Raw genomic sequence first — 18,327 nt, 5'->3', positions numbered from 1 at the left:
CCTATGGAATTTGCAGCGACTTTATAGATTTCTTTACGCTAAGTGCTCCTTCGGAAAAAGGGCTGAAAACGATAAAAATACGCTCTGAACGGGCGCAACGGGTGGTTTAGGTTGAAATACCACCCGCGGCATACAATGGAATCCAAACGTATCTAACGTTATTAATCAAAATGTCGTTCCCTATTATTCAAAATAAGAACAATGGCTCGGACTGTTATGTTATTATTTTTTTCTGCTGCCGCTGATGGTCGTTTTGTTTCCATTTTCTTCGATTCCGGGCATTCGGCCCAGAGCGTTTATGCTAAACATATGAGCGAATTTTGACGTAAGTTGCACTTTAACAGGACATTCGGCGAGAGTAAATCATAGCGATAGCGCCATCTTGTGTGTACTATGAAGCAATTTCGCGTTCAAGTTAATCAGGAATTTGTACCGGGTATCAACCTTTTGGTAACATTATTCCCCTGATGCGTCCCCCATCAAGAAAATACCGGATTGTCGTATAATAATGTTGGGTAACTTATTTGCGTAACACCGTGATAAAATTTAACTTGTTGCCTGTGCCATTGGCGTGACGAGCCACTGTACTTTTCGGTCTCAAATCGGAAATTGATCATTTTCATCAAGACCTAGTGACCTTCGAAGCGATGATTCACGATTGTTTATCTGCAGCTGCACGTGACGTTCCAGAGCCACCTTCCACAAAAAGGCCAAGATTGCCAACATGCAGAGATTTGAATTTTCCTCAAAAGTTGCCTGAATTTTTAATATAAGAATATGTGGTTCATTCTAATGTACTTAGGATATTAAAAAGTAGTTTGAGTGGACCGCTCAACACTATTAAGACGAATAGCAAAGGCAAAACAAACGGGGATGCAGAAAAAGGGATGCGTGACTCACTTTTGGAGCGCTCCATTGGAAAGTGTGTCGCCGAAGCCATTCTTGCAGGCATCAATGGTCGAAAGTTAGTTCAGTTTATCCATTTCCTGGTGTACACCGGTATGCCAATATACAGAGCAAAGAATTCACTTCGTATCTGGAATGTCATCAGTGTTACCAGCCGGAGAGGTGTCAGCCATCTTTTGATAGCCCTAATTTGGTCTTCTCGTGGGAAATTTGCCTAAGGAAATAATAAATTTTATTGCATCTAAAATCAAGGCGTTCCCGGGGATATCATCCTACGTTTTCAGACGCTGAGATTGCGAAATTGGGTCGCATTGAGACAAGGGTGCGACACTTGGCAATATTGGGGATTACAGGCTCAAACTCACAGGTCCTTCCAGTTGCGGCCTCGCGTGGAAATCACATAATAGAGCGATCTCCATAGTCGTCATTAATTAAATATTTCTGGTATCACAACAAGCTGCGCTTAGGCGAACCTGAATGTGAATTGACATGTAAATTTACGTGTTTAAATGGGTCACACACAGCCCATTATGGCTCTAGTGCAACCTTTATCTACTGGGAGGATTTTAATATTATTTTAAACCTAAAACTTACCTGGTACGTGTGCCCCTGATCAGAAGTTGAGACATCGTAATTTTCTTATTAAATCCGGAAATCGCGACTGAATCATCGTTTCTAGCTTGGCCTAGAAAGGGTTGATACGATTTGCCATTGTTTCTCGGTGTCATGGCATGTGTCATCATGGCGTTTCACGGCCACCTTCGACAAAAATGACAAAATGATCCTCGATGCTCAGGAACGATGCACGCTAGAGATTGATATAGGAACTATTAAGCCAAAAATATGAAAAGGAATTGATGAAATTAGAAGCGAAATAATATACAGATTGTCCTAATTATTGTATCGTAATTAATTCTCAACGTTTTCCATAATCATTCGAAAAGTGATATTTTTTTTTGCATAATCCGTACATTTAGTTTTTGCTTTGTTCCATAAACGAATATGTTCAACAGTTATGACGTACTGGAAATTGAAATTTCGCATTCGTTCAAGAGTACCATGAGGACTTTTGGGCGTCCTCGAACAGGTGAGAAAAATTTTGCGAAAATCTGACAAAAATGGCGAACAGACCAGTAACACGTACTAGGCTAAGGGATTCTGCCTAACCATAAGATTTAAACGACGTGGCCGGGCCACATGTTCGTGCCAAAAGAGCTTGATTGAACATATTCATAAAATATTCCCATCTGACTAAAAATTAAAAATTACCACATTTCGGCGCCATAATACATCAGTCGGGAAAATATCGTAACAGCGAAGCGATAATAAAACACGAAACATGAAATACGACACCCAACCAAGTTCCTGCGGGCCACATGTGGAGTTTACGTCAAAAGTAGATTTTATTTTTATTATTATTATTGGGAAAAACGATTTCACTTATCAAGCTTTTTGAATGGCAATGGGAAAGGCAGCAATGGGAATTTTACTCCGGGTTATAAATAAACGTGCAGATGTAAGTAAATTGTTGGGACAGCGTAATTAAACCAAAGGACAAAAGACCCGAAACCCCGTGAAAAAAGCCTCTTCATCTCCTTTTACCTACGAATAAAAAACGTCCATAAAAAAGGCTCTTATAACGTATTTTTAACCCTTTCACGACTAATATGGTATACCTCCATTGTTTCTCGAAATTCCGTTTCCCACGATCATTTATCAAACCAGAAAAAACCGAAATGATGAAGTACCACAAAGATGGGTTAAGATTAAAGTGATGTCTGCCTAGTTGCATGGGTATTTCATATCAAAACTTACAGAAAAAGGATTCTTTTGATCATACCCTCCGAGACGGCCCTCGGCGTGTCCTGGCGCGATTTTTTTGCAAGGGGCTTATCATCGACAAAAGGCGAAGAGATTTTTAGTGATTTAAGGGTCAGAAATTGGGGTTAAACGATTCTTTCCGGGCTCTTTAAGCCATTGTGTCGATCCCATGCCCAGGTAATGGGATACCTATTTTGCGTTTTGTGAGAAATTGGGAAAAAAGCGAGCGAGCGTGCGGATCGAGCTTATTGAGGGGGACAATAAACGCATTTTACGGGATATGTATGAAGATCGCGATAGTTCAGGGGAAAAGAAGGAGCAGATACAAAGACGTAGTTAAAAATTTTATTGACAAAATGGTGAAAGAGATTTTTATTATTGTTTTTGTGTGTTACTACGCCCGGTGCGTTTAAAAAGAAACGTCGTCTCGTTATTTTGCTTTTCCGTTGGACAAAGAGTACTAAAACACATAATTTTTAATCGAACCAGCTTGCGCTTCATTTATTTCTGAATACGGCCGGAATGATAAATGGATTTAGATTAATGTTTTTCCTTCTTTTTCGAAGCCTCATACTGCTTTTAATTGTTGATATGGAAGCAAGAAATGGAAAATGGTAATTTTCGAGAATTTTAATGACTTTTTGCCGCAATCGTTTTGTAGCAAGGCAGCTGCGCCTCGATAAATCCCCAAGAGCACCTTAACAGGCCTTCATGCAGGCAGTACCTCAATTCACATGTCGAGGCGTGTAATCAAAACCGGGATTTGAAAGTAAACACAGAATTTCAGTCTGTTCATCATCTCGGAACCACTCGAAATGAGTAAAAATTTTAATGCCAACACTTCAGCGGAACCACTTCAGCTTAAATTCACGCTTTATGTGTGTTTCCATTCTCAAGAGAAATTTTTCTTTATGTACTTATACGCACATAAAAATAAATAAGATGTTGCCTCGCTTTGCATTGTTTGCTCTTCTGCAAAGGCGCAAATTCCTCTAATGGTTTCGAACCCAATTGCCTTGATTTCTCAATTTTATTAATGAATTCGTAACCCAAATGCCTGCTTACGCAATTTTTCATTTTTAATAAGAATTGGTTCGTTTAATTCCACCTTAATGACCTAAGCGATTTATTTTTAATTTAAAGCTCGATGCTTTCATGAAAGCCATTTTAACTTTGAGGGCTTAGTGTGTAGATCGGCTCTTAAGTGGGATTTTAGTTGAAATAACTCGGAAAATGTTAATTCGGCCTCTTAGCTGGCAGCCCAATCAATCTTTTCATTATATTATTATAACGAATTAGCTGTACCCAAATTAGACTGTGGTTCTGAGTAGAAATTGCTGCCTTACGGTACTTTTGACATGAGAATATAAGGAAACAAAATAAATGAATCATTTCTAAATTTAAATACCGGCGAGTTCCAATCACGGTGAAATTAAACGATTTGGCAGCGTCAAACTTGCTTTAATATGTTAAATATGACTTGGCCAAACTGTTGATCAGATATTATATCCTGCATAGAGGAGCATGTGAGGAGATTTGCATCTGCAAAATTTTACGTAACATTAAAGAGCGAACACCGAAAACTCCCCATTGAATGCCAGATCTAGGCTAAATGCCACCAGCTCAACTATAATACATTAACCACGTAGAACTAATTTCTTGACAAATAAGCTCTACTTAAATCTACGTGTTTTTAATTTTGGTTCTCATTATAAAAACTCGAAACTTTTCGTAGACTTCGAAAGACCAAAGTACAGTTTTAATGATTTCAATTTAAGCTGGGCATTAGCGCTGTTAGTAACACGATGGCTCTTCAGCACAATTTTGTATGTTATACGTTGTTTTATTTGTACTGATCATTAATCTGATGAATAATAAGTGCCTCGAAAAAATCCTTCGCAGTCAAAGGCGTAGCGCAAGTTTTATGACAACCACAAATTAGGAGCACTAAACGGCATTTTTCAGGGCTGTTTCGCTTTTTTACCCCCTAGTGATACCATGCTCATCTCTTCCATTATAAAATCGATAATTGCTAGATTTCAATGTTCATGAATATCAGTGTTGTACATAATTGCTCTGCGACTCTCTACGAATCTTTAATTGTTGCTGGTTTCTAAGCCATTTTTTTTTTAAATTGGTTCCCCGCACACCCCTGTGTTTATCGGAATGAAATGCGTGCTTTCCAAATTCTAAGGAACACGCTCCGTTCCTAGCATTCAATTAGCCATTAGCGCTCATCATGATATTTTAAAGATGCATTTCGAATATTCACGTTCCATACATTTTAGATTAGGTTAATTTTCGTTTTTCTACTGATTTTTCCCAATTAATTTTAACTAAAAATAACGTGCGATTCCACCACTCCAACATCCCATCCTGGTATTGAGTCTGTCCCAGATAAAGATGAACAGCATTTGGAACTCGGAAACGTTAAGAGATAAAAGCTAACTTTAATTAGGAAGAAATCGTACAATTCAAAGCAAATGAATAATCTGTTTTTATGTCGGCTAAATTCCGAATAGTTAAGAGTAAAATTGTTGCACCTTAGATTTTTATACAGGCGAAGCATGGAGTCTTTAAATTTTCGAAATCTTCATAATATTTCCTTTTCGGCCACATATTGCATTTGGATTTTTACGCAGAAATTCCATGACATTTTGTAATGAAGTGGCAATGGTTTTAGCTGATAACAATTGTACACAATAAATAAATAAATAAATGCTATGGAAATTGCGACAGGAGTATATTTATATGTGGAATAATGGTGTTTTATTTGAACATTTTTTATAATTTGAAACTTTAAAATTTAGCCGTATTGTTGTTATTAAGAACAAAATTCAATTAAATTGATGTTTTTCTTATTTTATGCTAATTCCAGCAGTGCGCGTAAATAAATGTAACTATGTACACGTCAAAGAAATTTATGGTTTTAAAACTTTGGAATAATTTTTACGGTTCCATAGCGTTTATTTATTTATTGCATACCACTGCTGTGGCAAAATCATACTCGACTTAAATTTAAAAAATATTTAAACGGCTATAAAAATAAAATTTTTGAAACAAATTTCGGTAACAGTACCGTAAACGGTTTTCGCTCCGATCGCTCTGATTTTTTAGTATGTTATTCTAAACGTCATTTTGAACAACTTTTCTAAAGGGACAAGGGCGCGCAAATGCCTCTTTCACACTTTTTTTTAGGTTGAACATTTTTCCAAATCCAACTGTCTTACGGGACCGTGGAGCGAATAGGAGTGCTGGGTGGGGTAAACTACTTCACTATGGGTATGTAATATGGGGGGGTAATATGAGTTTTTGTTGTTGCTTTAAAGATCTGAAACGTTGTTGATAATTACCTCACTCAGCACTCCAATTCACTCCATGAATCCCGAAAGACACTTCACTTAATCGACTAAAATACTAGCGGGGCCCCTGCGCAAGAAAGATACACAAAAATTTTACAATTTTATTTTAATTGCAATCGCAATTGAAAAAAAAATATAAATTCTGATCAAAATAAGTAAACGAAAAACATATTGCTTGATAAGAATTGAAACTAAATGAAATAAATTTCCTTTACTGAGGTGATCCGAACTAACCTGAACTAAATGAAATAAATTTCCTTACTGAGGTGGATGTAACTAATGATGTCGAATTGATAAATTCAAAAATGATTATTTGGATGAAAAATGGAAATGTGTTACCTTACCTTACCTCACCTTACCTTACCTCACCTTACCTTACCTTACCTTACCTCACCTTACCTTATCTTACCTTACCTTACCTTACCCCACCCAGCACCCCTATTCGCTCCACGATCCCGTAAGACAGTTGGATTTGGAAAAATGTTCAACCTAAAAAAAAGTGTGAAAGAGGCATTTGCTCGCTCTTGTTCCTTTAGAAAAGTTGTTCAAAATGACGTTTAGAATAACATACTAAAAAATCAGAACGATCGGAGCGAAAACCGTTTACGGTATAATTCCCCAAATTTCAAACGCAATATATAGCTGAAAAGAGAATTTTACGACGATTTCAAAAATGTAAGCATTCGACATTGTGCCTCTGCGAAAATCAAAAGCTTAACAATTTATGTCCGAAAGTAAGAGCTTAACAAGAAAACTGGCAACGCTGCGAAGAAGTTCTCAAAAAAGTGTCTTAATAGTGTAAAATTTTCATTCCTCTAACTGCCAACGTATAAGGGTTATTTGCAGAAACCGAATACCGCCAAATTCGTTTTTTTCCGGATATCTTTGTGACCATTCAGAATTTAGCCAGTATAAAAACAGGTTATTAATTTGCCTTCAATTGCGCAACTTTATCATCCTAAGTTCAGCGATTTCGGATCAATTACCTTTTTCGAGATCCCGACGTTGCCATCCCCCGTCTAGGACAGACTGTATAAGGCCGCGTTTTTAAAAAATAAACCACAATTGCACTTTTCTTTTTTATACCTTTTTCCCTCTTAGTTCCTTTTTTGTCTTTTTTCGTTTTTTTTTCCCTTTTACCTTTTTTTTTTTTTGGCAATTTCCAAACCAAATCCCCCAGACGAAGCAAAAAATCGTCTTAATTAGTGCAGTCAAATCGGAGAATTTTAATTAAAAAAATCCGATGTAACAACAACTTTAATCTGGCCTATCTAATCCAATTCAGTTACACTGAATTATGTATTTATAATAATTAATTAAAATTAAAAGCAGCGATCGAGTTACCAGCGATGATGTCATGGTAATTTTTCATGAAACAAATTGCTGTTTTCGAGGTTTTATTCCGCACAGTTTTTTCCTCTTTCGTGACCGTTCGCATATTAATAATGGAAATAGCGCTTTTAGGATGTATATTATTCGGTTTTTTTTATGGTGCTCGTGGGGAATTCTGCTTTTGACGCAAGGACGATTTTCTTAAGAAGTTTTTAGCCGCCGATCGGTTATTGCGACTTTTCGCGGCAAGGAAAAATTCGCACAGTTCTTACGGCCCCATCCCATGCCGATCCGATCGGGTATCAACCCTTAAAACCCCCATCTTTCAAATCCTTTTAGCGTCAAAAAAATCCTAAGTCAACATGAGACCACTTATTTTATTCCCCCGTTTCCATCGTTTTTTTCGTACCTGGAGAACAAAGCCGCAGATTTACCGTGAAGGAAATTAAGCCTGGATGTACAATAGGAAGAGGGCAAGTCGCCCTGTGATATCCGAAAATTGCGCAATTTACCATATTACAACCCCGTTTTCTCTGGTGAACAGCAGAGATTCCTTAATGCGGATATCATCTTACTGAACTAGGGGTGAAAGACTACTCGACACCTTGCTCCCTCGTTTTTGGGGTTGTTTACCCTTAAAAAATGTGCCGTAAAAATGGAATTTCACACACTGGGCAGGTAAAAAGTGGCCCTTGTTAAAGAGACTGTTTTCGGGTAGTGACAGGTAGGGCGAGACTTCGCTGAGCGGCTGTTAGTTTAAGGGATGATTTACAGCGCTAACCGGTATATTTGTGGTGTTACGTCTTAATGTGCGGTAAACGATCCTAATGGGGGAGAAGCATTGTGGGCCACGTCTATAAAATAATGCAATTTGGGTTCCCACGTATGATTTCGGATTTCCTCTGGAGGCACGGGGCAGTGCAAAGGCTAATTTCTCGATTATAGTTTAATCAACTATCGATGTGGGTCTTAATTTTCACGTTCAGCATCGTTATAGAAGCCTTTTTTGGACGTAAGATATCCACATATTTATCCAAATAAATTAGAAGTCTCAGCCCAATTCGATTTAGTTTTTTTTGCCGCACCGACAGCTCGTTTGCACAATGTTAATTAACCCAAGAAAAAATGTGCAAATCACCTCATTCGCATGACATGTCGATATGAATCTTTAACTATAACTGGACTCTTTTGTACGAGGAATCCCGTGTTGGGCCTTATTTGAATTCGACTAAAAAACTGCGAAAAAGGCCGAGGTCCTTGACGTATCAATTTCCTGAATTCACGATGTAAAAGCCAATTTTCGGTGTATTCATCGCAGCACAAAAGGCAAATTGTAATTGAATAAATTAGGCATAAAAATTATCCAAAATTAACCGAGCGATCGGGCTTTTTGTGGGCCCCGCCGGCTCTAAAACCTCGAAGAACCTACAAAGAATTTTTGTAGTTTTTGTACATTAATTTCGATGACTGGGCACCTTTTTCGATGATTCGGCTTAATCGGGGAGCCACAACAAAATGTATAAAACAAACTCTTGAATCTTTTAGAATGCGTTATTTTTTCGGTTAAACACCGTGTAAGATGAGCATCGCCGAAATTTGTTTGCAAAATTTTATTAAAGACCTTCGCGATTTTGATCCTTCGATTGTTCATGAATTTAATCCATGAAGTGACAATTTTCATCGAGATTTTTAGGAAATTTATGCCAAGACGAAACGAAGCACAAAAATTATTCGGATCAAATATTAAAAGTTTGACGAAAAGCAAAAAAATATTAATGAAACAAGACTCGTCTAGGAAACATTGTCATGCTAAAAAATGATTTCAAAATGTAAGACAAGACGCTAAAATAATCATGATACAAAACAAGCAGACAAAGTCAGAGAGAGAAACTGATACACAGAAGGATAGACGATCCACCACCTTTTCTCTGAATTTGGTCAATTTTGTGTTCTGTTGATTTTGGATTCTATTCTTTATTCTGTCTTTCGTTTATGTAATTTTAACAATAAAAATTACCTCGCTTATCAGTGTTTATTTATTCGGAATCGACATCGTCACTTTTCTCTGTCTCTCTCTCTCTCTCTCGCTCGCTCGCTGTCTTGCCCTCGAGCCTTTTGATGAATTGACAATGGAATGATTTTGACGGTTTTTACGGAAACAAATTAAAACGCAGTGCTGCCAAATCAGCTTGTAAGCTGAGATTCTAAGGGGCTAGAGAAGGTTTATTAATGTGGTTCCGAGAGTCAGCTAAAGAAGGTTAAAAAGCGTATTATGGAGAGTACCATGAAGTTACTCCTCTACTATAGAGTGGCCTTTCAGTCAGACAATGGTACCACTTATTTATGCGTCACAGTTGCATACTTTTTCTTGGATTTCTCTGCGGAAGCCCCGCGCACGAATCTCGAAACTGGCCATAACGAACTGCCCGAATTAAATTCGTTTTTTGTGTTGTCGAGCAATTTACCTAAATTGTTTGTTTGGCCAGTTAATTAAGAGACGAAAATTTAAATAAACCCAGAAACTTAATCGACACGTTGACGTGGGCTTCAAGATTGAAAAATAAACAAAAAAGTGCCCGCAGACACCCACCGAGTCGGCTTTAATTTAAATGGTATTGCCCGGGAAGGATGCTGAAAATTGGAATTAGTTCAGAAACCAACTTAAACTGCTTACGCGCAAAAAACGACCTTATTACACAAAACAAATTGAGGCCACATATTATTATTATTGATTGAAATTTAGCAACAACGTATTTAGTTTATTACACATGTGGTATTTTTTTTAACCAGGCTCGATGCCATAGGCCCAGCTTTGCAACACCGCAAGTAATTTGTTCTTAGCGCACGAGAAAAAAACTGATTGTTTATTAATATTTTCTGTGGCGCATTGCCGAAGGTCCCTTATCAAATGAGCCCTAAATAAGTCAGCCTCAGCCTCCAAACGTACAAACACATATATATATACACACACACACACACATACACACACACAAAACATTTATTGCCATCGATTCTCTGAAAAGTAAGCGCAAAACATGAAATAACCATAAGAATGGATAATAGAGAAAAAACCAGTTTTCAAAGCACAGAAACTGAGCGGGAAAGGCGAAAACTCCTTCGGGTCATTTAACAAATGAGTTTAAGGTAGCCACACGAAACTTGAAATAACTCTTGTAGCTCGTTTATATTATTGTCTAGCCTGACTCATTTAACTACTAGATTTTTTATTCGGCCCGCCACACCCATTTGACCAACGATTCTTCATTGGAGAGACAATAATAGTTCGTAACGTCCACCTAAATGCGTGGACGAAGAAGTCAATGCTTCCACCTGCCAGAGATGTCTTTATTTACTTTATATGGGCGGATGATTGCCGGGCTTAAGTAGTCTAGAACGGCCTGTACATTAGGTCTTCAAGTGGGACGAAAAGAAGACATCGTGGCAAAGAAGTTTATGGGTCTAACTAGGGATTTCCTCTATACCAGAGGAAAAGCTTCGTCGCACTCTCCATAGAACCGTTTTTACCTTTTTTAGCTCAATCTTGGAACCACACGAATACGCCATTCTCCTGGAGGCCAGTGCATTTGGGCAACACTGCGCTTAGAGTTTATTGTCAAAAATGTCGCTAATCCCTCAAAATACGACACGCTTCAACGTTGTCAGATGCATTTTTTAATCCTGTAATGTCAATTCCAGCAATGTTGGGAGTTGATTTTAAAACATAAGTTCAAATCGATGAAAGAAAATGATGCTCTGTTGAAGTGTTTTGGCCCGATCCAGTTCCATCTAATTAATTAAGATTTATATTTTAATTTTTCTTTCTGTTCTTGTCGGGTTCGCTCAATTTTTGAATAAATTTTTTTTATTTCCTCATTTTTTTGTATTCAATTGTTCTGCTGCAATTGTTAACGTATAATGTAATTTAGTGTTCGCTTGTTCCGTGTTAGCTAAAGCTCGTAGGCAGAATAGAAGACCGGCCTTCGGTCAAATTAAAGGAGCTGAAATTCTTCCTTATGAATGTAACCTGGTTTTAACCATCACCGAAATTACACACTTAGATTCATATCTTGAGTTTGTTTCTCTCAGTTAAATAGAAAAAAAAAAACAAACCAGGTGTATGATGACTAGAGACTTTCATGCAATAACAGGTAGGCAGCTATGGTAACATCCTTTCAGACGGTATTTTCCATATTCTCAAACTATTCCCAATCTAATATTCGTCATTAAGCTTAATATTTGTTAACGCTTTTTCTCATTATTTGTTTAGAGTGCACCAAACCAGTAACGTTACCGTGTGTCGTAATCTTCTTAACGGTTCTGCAGCTACCTATTTCAAGCGTTATTTGTTATTAAAATGTAGATTTTTCAGGGGCCTATTGTGTGTTAGAAACTCGTTTCCTATGAATAAATGAAGGAAATTATTATAAGCCCACTTTAAAAATTCCTATTGTGAATGTATTAGGAACGCAGTCTCCAGCCAGGATTTTATGCAGTGGCCTCCCGAATATCAAGTGTTGCACTGAATTAAGATCTGCTCTATGTCATTTTGGCTCCGTTGGGATGGATAACATGCAAATTGCCCTTGAGAATGTTCCGTGATTCATCTTCCGCCCAAAGCATTCGCCCTAACCGTAGGCAATTGCATGTTACGTAATATCCCGTAACACCGCCTTCCTCCACAATTCAGGAATTTTAAAATGCCAACCGCAAGAACCTTGTTTCCTGTATAATCATCGCTAACGCGCTTAAAAAATGGACAAAAAACTAGACCAGCACACCTTGACTTACAGCTTACAACACTTCTTAATTGAAGAATAATTATTCGGGCTATTTTTTCGGATTTACGCAATAAATTAGGTTTTCGTGTCATTGAGACTGGTTAACGAACAAATCCGTAAAATGATGTTATTTGTCACTAACGGCTTCGTAAACAGGTGGACGTGGCAACAGTGGTCTTTGCTTTTGTTTTAATCCGTCAATCCTATCTTAGATTAAGTTAACATACTCGTGCTCGTGCATGCTCGACATGCGCAGTTTGATATGTCATACATCCTGCTTTGTAGGCATACATGCCTGGTGAAGCCAATAATCAGAAATACTTGTCAGCGGTTTGTTCAACATCCCCTTTCCATGTCTACCTAAACGCTAATCACGTTGCCGTCTCGTCCAAAGGGAGACGGCAAGGGGAGGAAAACTTTTTTTCCCACATTTTAATTTTATTAAAAACATTAAAAATATGCCGGATATCGATTTTAAAAAACTAAAAAATACAGTGCGCTCCTATCCAAACCACCTCGAACAATCTTATTATATCACTTTTTGCTCTGATTTTCAGGAAAAATCTTCGAGAACCTCTCTTTGGCCACGCCCCACAAATCCCACTCATCCCTTAACGAACCCCCCACTCCCCCATCAACGCCTCTCTCCCCGAAACACTGCCCCGAGTCGTCGCGCAGCACACCCATTGGCCAAGCCGCGCCCTCTAGTCATTTCGGAGCATTAGGACTGAAGCTACCTCAAGCGCACACCCTCTCGAGTCCCGTCGCGCCCAGCCTCCTCAACCGGGAGAGCAAGCACAGCTTCCCTCTCAGCTTAAATCTGAGCAGAGGGGGCGCGACCAACGGGTGCGGAGAGGGCGTGGACTACTTCGGGGAGGATGGGAGCAGGAGTAAGAGTGATATGGGTGACGACGGGAGGCTTACGGTATGTTTTTTGCAATGTTTTTCTGGTATGAAAAAGATCATGAAATGAGGTCGAAAAGGTAAGTTTTTGGTTCTTTAGGTAAGTATAGGTTAATTAGTTTGCTTCTTGAGAGCGCAATTTTATTGTTGAGGCTGTGATAGTCGATATGGCAGTAATTTCAGGGAAGTGTGATTCTCACACTGTTTTGTGGGTTTCTAGTAAATTACAGGCAATTAGAAAGGAGATGATTAGAGGAGAAGTTTCGGGGTGTTTGCCGTTATGTGCAGTTGAGGGGACGGATCTTTGAATATGTTGACATATGGGTGGGTTGAGGGTATACTGTTAAAACTCTAGGTTTTGTTGCGGTTAAGGGAGGATGATGCGCGGAAAACAGTAGATATGCCTGGTTGCACTGTAGCGCGATAATGCGAAAACTCCCTTCTTAAAAAACCCTATCAGTGTAAATTCCCAGCAGTTTTGTTCATTTTCTAGTATAAATCGCTTGTTTTACAAGATTTTACATCTTGTTTCGTGCGAACTGTATTTAAAAAGTAATTAGACTTGCTTTATTTCTCAGCTTGGATTAGCTTTGCGGGAAAACGCGTGTTTAATTGCATGATAACTGCTTTGTTATTGATTTTATTGGCGTTTTAACTATTTATGTTTTTCTAGGGTATATTCTCCGGGGGAATGTCGTTCTCCCACCTCAACAAGACTGATAGCTCATCCCCTCCCCCCATGGAGTCCCCCCTCAACGGTAAGTTCCCCGATCACTTCGTGCCTGATTTGAGCAGTAAAAATGATTTTTTTAACTGAGTCAATGAGGTTTTTATTAAGGCCGAAGAATGCGCTGTTTTACCACCGTCACAAAAACCAACTAAATTGACTTAAATTGCCTCTGACATATTTGATTTAATTCGCTTAAACTGACTCCCAATTTATTATTTAAATTTTTCACATCTCTTCATGATGTCCCCAACTTTAAAAACACATCAATTTGTTTTTATTGCTCGCATGGAACGGAGGTTTTATTTTCTCGCCTTGATAGTTATTACAATCACACCAATAATATAAACGTCAGTGGGTAATTTTTCCTTCTAGTAGAGTGTAGAAATTCGACTTCTCGGTAAAACCTTTAGAGGCCAACAATGGAAACGCCAATAAAATCTAAAAGTGACGATAAAACCCATTTTGCAGAAACGTTTTATAGGTTTTCTCTATAAGAATCTTTTAAGATTTTATTGCTAAATTTTACAGTACGCCTATAACGCCGCATATAAGTGCAAAGACTGCAGCGGTGCGTGCTAAGGCAAATAAAGGATCAACACCTTGTGCTTGCTGTTTCCGAGATATTAATAAGCGCTTCTCTTTTATTCGCAAGTTCTACTGATTAAATAAAATTAAAAGGAAACACGTACCCACGTTTTTATTAGAATATCTGAGACTCGTCACTTCACCAAAATTAAAAAATAGAACGAAACAAGAAAAGGAAAAAGTACTCGATCAAAGATTCATTTTAATGAGTCGCGACATCTGTGGTGAAAACATTCATTCAGCCATCTGCGCCCGAGAATATTAAGAAATTGTTTATCTACCCGACAAAGGCGGTAGGCCTTGCTTTTACTCCCGGGTGTGATCTGGAGTTCGCCATCAAGCGGAGGGCATCAACGCTTGAGGGAGAAAAAGGCACCGACCTTCAAACAAGCGCCTCTAATTTTCTCTAATTTTCAGGAAAGTAGCGCCCTTGTCAGCCTAAATTAACCAGCATTGGAAGATATGGCTTCTCGCTCCGGAATTGGTGTTCTTTCGCGTTGGTATAGGACTTTCGAAAATGAACTCAAAATTTAGGAAGAAACTAGAAAATCATTCATTCAGAGTCATCCCGACGGCAGTAAAACTTCTGTTAAGTAGGGTTTCCAAACAAATGAAAATCATTCAGACAATGGCGTCAGCAATCCGCGTCTCCTCCCATTATCCTCAGGAAAACGGTTAAATTTCGAATGATCTTGTGAACAAACATAAAATTATATGTTAAATTAAAGATCATAGGAATTAAATGAGTGCTGTGTTGGGATGGAAATTGGCAAAAATTGAATTTTAAAAACTGGATTTACCTTAATAGTTTCAAAAATATTCATGTGTCAAGTGTTCGGGTTGCCGAAGACATACGAGGCTATAAAAGGCCAGTTGCTAATTAACACGCGTAACAACAGAGATAAATCTTGTTTTTATTCTCGCGAATGATCTCAAACCCATTGCCAAGCAGAGGGCAACAACGCTTGAGGGAGGAAAAAGCATTAATCTCCAAAGGCGCGTATCTAATTTTTTTCCACCATCAATGTTTAATTTTTTTTTGTAAAAGCGAAGCAGCTATTAAAGCATTTGTGTAGCGTAGGGACGAAAATACTTTTGCTCTCTACGAAGGCAAACATTTTCCTCCTTACAATTAAAAACTATTGCGTATTTACGACGCGCAGGGGTGAAAATGCTGTCCGTCCCAAGGAGCAAACTTACTGTTTTATCCTCTTAAAGGAAAGTTTTGCTGTGAAGGTCGTCAAAATATCCATAAAACACAGCTTAACTTTGACTAAGCAACTTTCAGAACTTTGTGAAGAAATTTTTGCGAAGCGACATAAAAAATGGTAATAAACTTTGATAAATTGGGATCAAAACTCGAGCCGAGCGGAACTTTCGAGGAGTGTTTTGGTTGAAACTGAAGATTAACAAGATACAGAGTCAATACAATTAAAGACCTAAAAGGACTTTCCTACGTGGGAAAAAATTGTTCATGGTTTAAACCGTTTAAACTCTGAAACTGCGCATTTAAAAATATATTATTTTAATAAAAAAATAATTCGGGATCACAGCGGCAAAAAGGGACTATTTACTCAGAAACAATGTAGGATGACAAATATTCAACTAGTAAATCCGCAAAAACTTTTGACGGTTTCAAACAAATTTGACAGGATTCGATACGATCAAATCGCATTCGACTTGCTCGGAGATTCTTGAATTGAACCGTGACCTTCAAGAGTGACAGAATTAGTGACATATATGAAGTACATATCACTGACATCTGACATAAACAATTAAATTAATCCATATTTTAACGGACGAATACACGGTCTTGGTAAAAAATATCTGACTCTTTAGAATTATCTGAAATTTTCCGGTCAAACATCCGGAGAAGTAAAATGTTATATTTTCTTAACCAGATATTTTACAGCCCTACACTGAAGATAAAATTACAGTGGTCGTTTGTCAACTATATTATGTTGCGTTGCCATCCCAAAAGCGCAAAGCAAAGTACGAGTAGAACCCGAACGCTTTAAGAATACCGCAATGTCATAATATTGCCATTTAACTAACTGGTGTGGGTGTGGTAAAATGATGACGTGGTGGTGTTCAACTTTAAAGCTTTCAGATTTTCTTCCTGAACCCGGAATACCAGAAACCATCTAGCACCACCGTTTACCGCATATTAAAATTCCCTCGAAAACGGCAATTTTTTTCCACTTTCTAATTTTGTACCTTTCACCCTTTGAGGGATGCGATAGTGAAGACACTTAAAATATTGACAACCCCTATGCAATAACATAGCGGCACTCTTGTTACTTTTTACGAGAAGAAATCGTAGCATATCGCGTAATTCTGGCAGTATTGCCTGATTTTAACATTCTCCCCCGTTCTGGAGAATTTTCAAAAAGAAATATTTGAGCGCGGAACGTCATGGCCTGAGACTCTGTCCTAAAACGAAGGACAATGGATGTTCCAAGGGATTACATCAGTATGACTGGTGTGTCACTTTTTAAAGATCTGAAGTTGACTGGTTCTGAAATTATAATTAAATATTTTTGTGTTGGTTGATAAATCAGAAAATCGCTGTAGCAACCACAGCAAAAAAATGAGGAGATAATTACAATGAGGAGGTAAATGCAAAACAACGAAAGAATAAAAACAATGAAGAATAATTCGATTTGACCTCTACATTAAATTATAATGTTGCAAGCGACAAAATTTGACTTTGTAGAGAATTTATGAGAGTGCAATTAAAATTGGTATATAAATAAATATTTCCGTAATTACCGTCTTGGCCAATCGCAATAGTTCTTGGTGGAAACATGCAACAAAGTAAGCTTTTGTAAGCACTAGACATAAAGTGGTTTTTAAGCAAAAATCACAAGCAGTATATAAAGCCGTAAACGTCAACATTTACAATTTAAAGTTACGAGTCTAGTGAACCTTTTTTAGAATCCGTAAATTTATACTTTATGCCCTTTTACAGCCTTGCAGAAACCGTAAATTTGCCAATTTTTGCGATTGTCCCGTTTTATTATTATTTCGCTGGACTTTGAACATGAATTAAAACGTGATTTACGTAATTTCTCAATATTAAGTTTTGCCGAGAAAAGCTGCGGATTCCAAAAACCTCGGAAACTTTGCTTGTTGTTGCGCGAAATTAACGCTTTATGTGTAGGATAGACTGATAATGAACTCGATTTTTTTTTCTATTCCATCATACACCATTATACACTCGGTGAGTAAAATGTCGAAACCTCCTCAAAAATCATAAACGGCAATGAATAGAACTACTCTCTGATTTCAAACAATGAAGACATACGTTGGCCAACACGCTCAGCAGACCTGTCCCGGTTGGATTATTATTTATGGGAAACTATCGCAGACCTCATTTATAAATCTGTAAGCACCGATATTAATGAGCTGCGAAAGAAGACCATCGCAAGTTTAATGTCCAAAATAAGGATAAAGGAGGTCTTACGATCAATGCAGAATTTAAGAAGGCGCGTACAGCTATCATTGAAAGGAGACAATTAGTCCTTCGAGCACCTCTTATAATTTTCTTTATTCACTTGTTTTGGCAAAAAGAACTGTAAATTTCAAAAATTACGCAGAGTATGTTCGTTATGGTGCGAATTTTCCGCATTATGGCTTATTACCACATAGGAAGTCCTGTGTTATAAATTGCGTTGTTTTTGCGGGAAATTTATAGAAAGCTCTCACTGCGGCTTCTAGCAAAGTGACATAGATGCTTCATATGTTTCAGGCTTCTGTAGGTTAAATTTAACCATGTCATAGAGTCATTTATCAGGCGGTTAAGTTAACAACAAGCGTAAAATAAATCCCGAAAGTCGAAAACATAGCTAAAATGCAATTGCGGAAAAGATTTTTGGCTTTTGTTCATTTGTTTCAGGCAGTCGGCCGT

At 37.9% G+C, this 18,327-nt stretch overlaps 1 protein-coding gene and 1 long non-coding RNA gene across 4 annotated transcripts in view; one reads left to right on the top strand and one right to left on the bottom strand.

Moving 5' to 3' along the window:
* LOC136344987 (zinc finger protein castor homolog 1-like) overlaps positions 1–18,327 on the top strand; it is a 51,568-nt gene that overhangs the window by 18,765 nt on the left and 14,476 nt on the right. For all 3 annotated transcript variants that reach the window (XM_066292933.1, XM_066292934.1, XM_066292932.1), the window contains exons 4-5: positions 12,757–13,124; positions 13,776–13,860. In XM_066292933.1, the coding sequence (XP_066149030.1) occupies positions 12,757–13,124; positions 13,776–13,860 (453 nt within the window). The remainder of the gene's footprint in view (positions 1–12,756; positions 13,125–13,775; positions 13,861–18,327) is intronic.
* On the bottom strand, positions 786–1,638 carry LOC136344997 (uncharacterized). The gene is made up of 3 exons (XR_010733082.1): positions 1,501–1,638; positions 1,183–1,379; positions 786–1,120 (listed from the first exon to the last, which is right to left on the bottom strand). It is a non-coding gene; the product is annotated as an uncharacterized lncRNA (long non-coding RNA).

The sequence above is a fragment of the Euwallacea fornicatus genome, chromosome 18 (genome assembly GCF_040115645.1).
Source record: "Euwallacea fornicatus isolate EFF26 chromosome 18, ASM4011564v1, whole genome shotgun sequence".
NCBI classification, from domain to species: Eukaryota; Metazoa; Arthropoda; class Insecta; order Coleoptera; family Curculionidae; genus Euwallacea; species Euwallacea fornicatus.
Note: the sequence above shows the minus strand (reverse complement) of the source record. Positions and strands in the feature narration are given on the sequence as shown.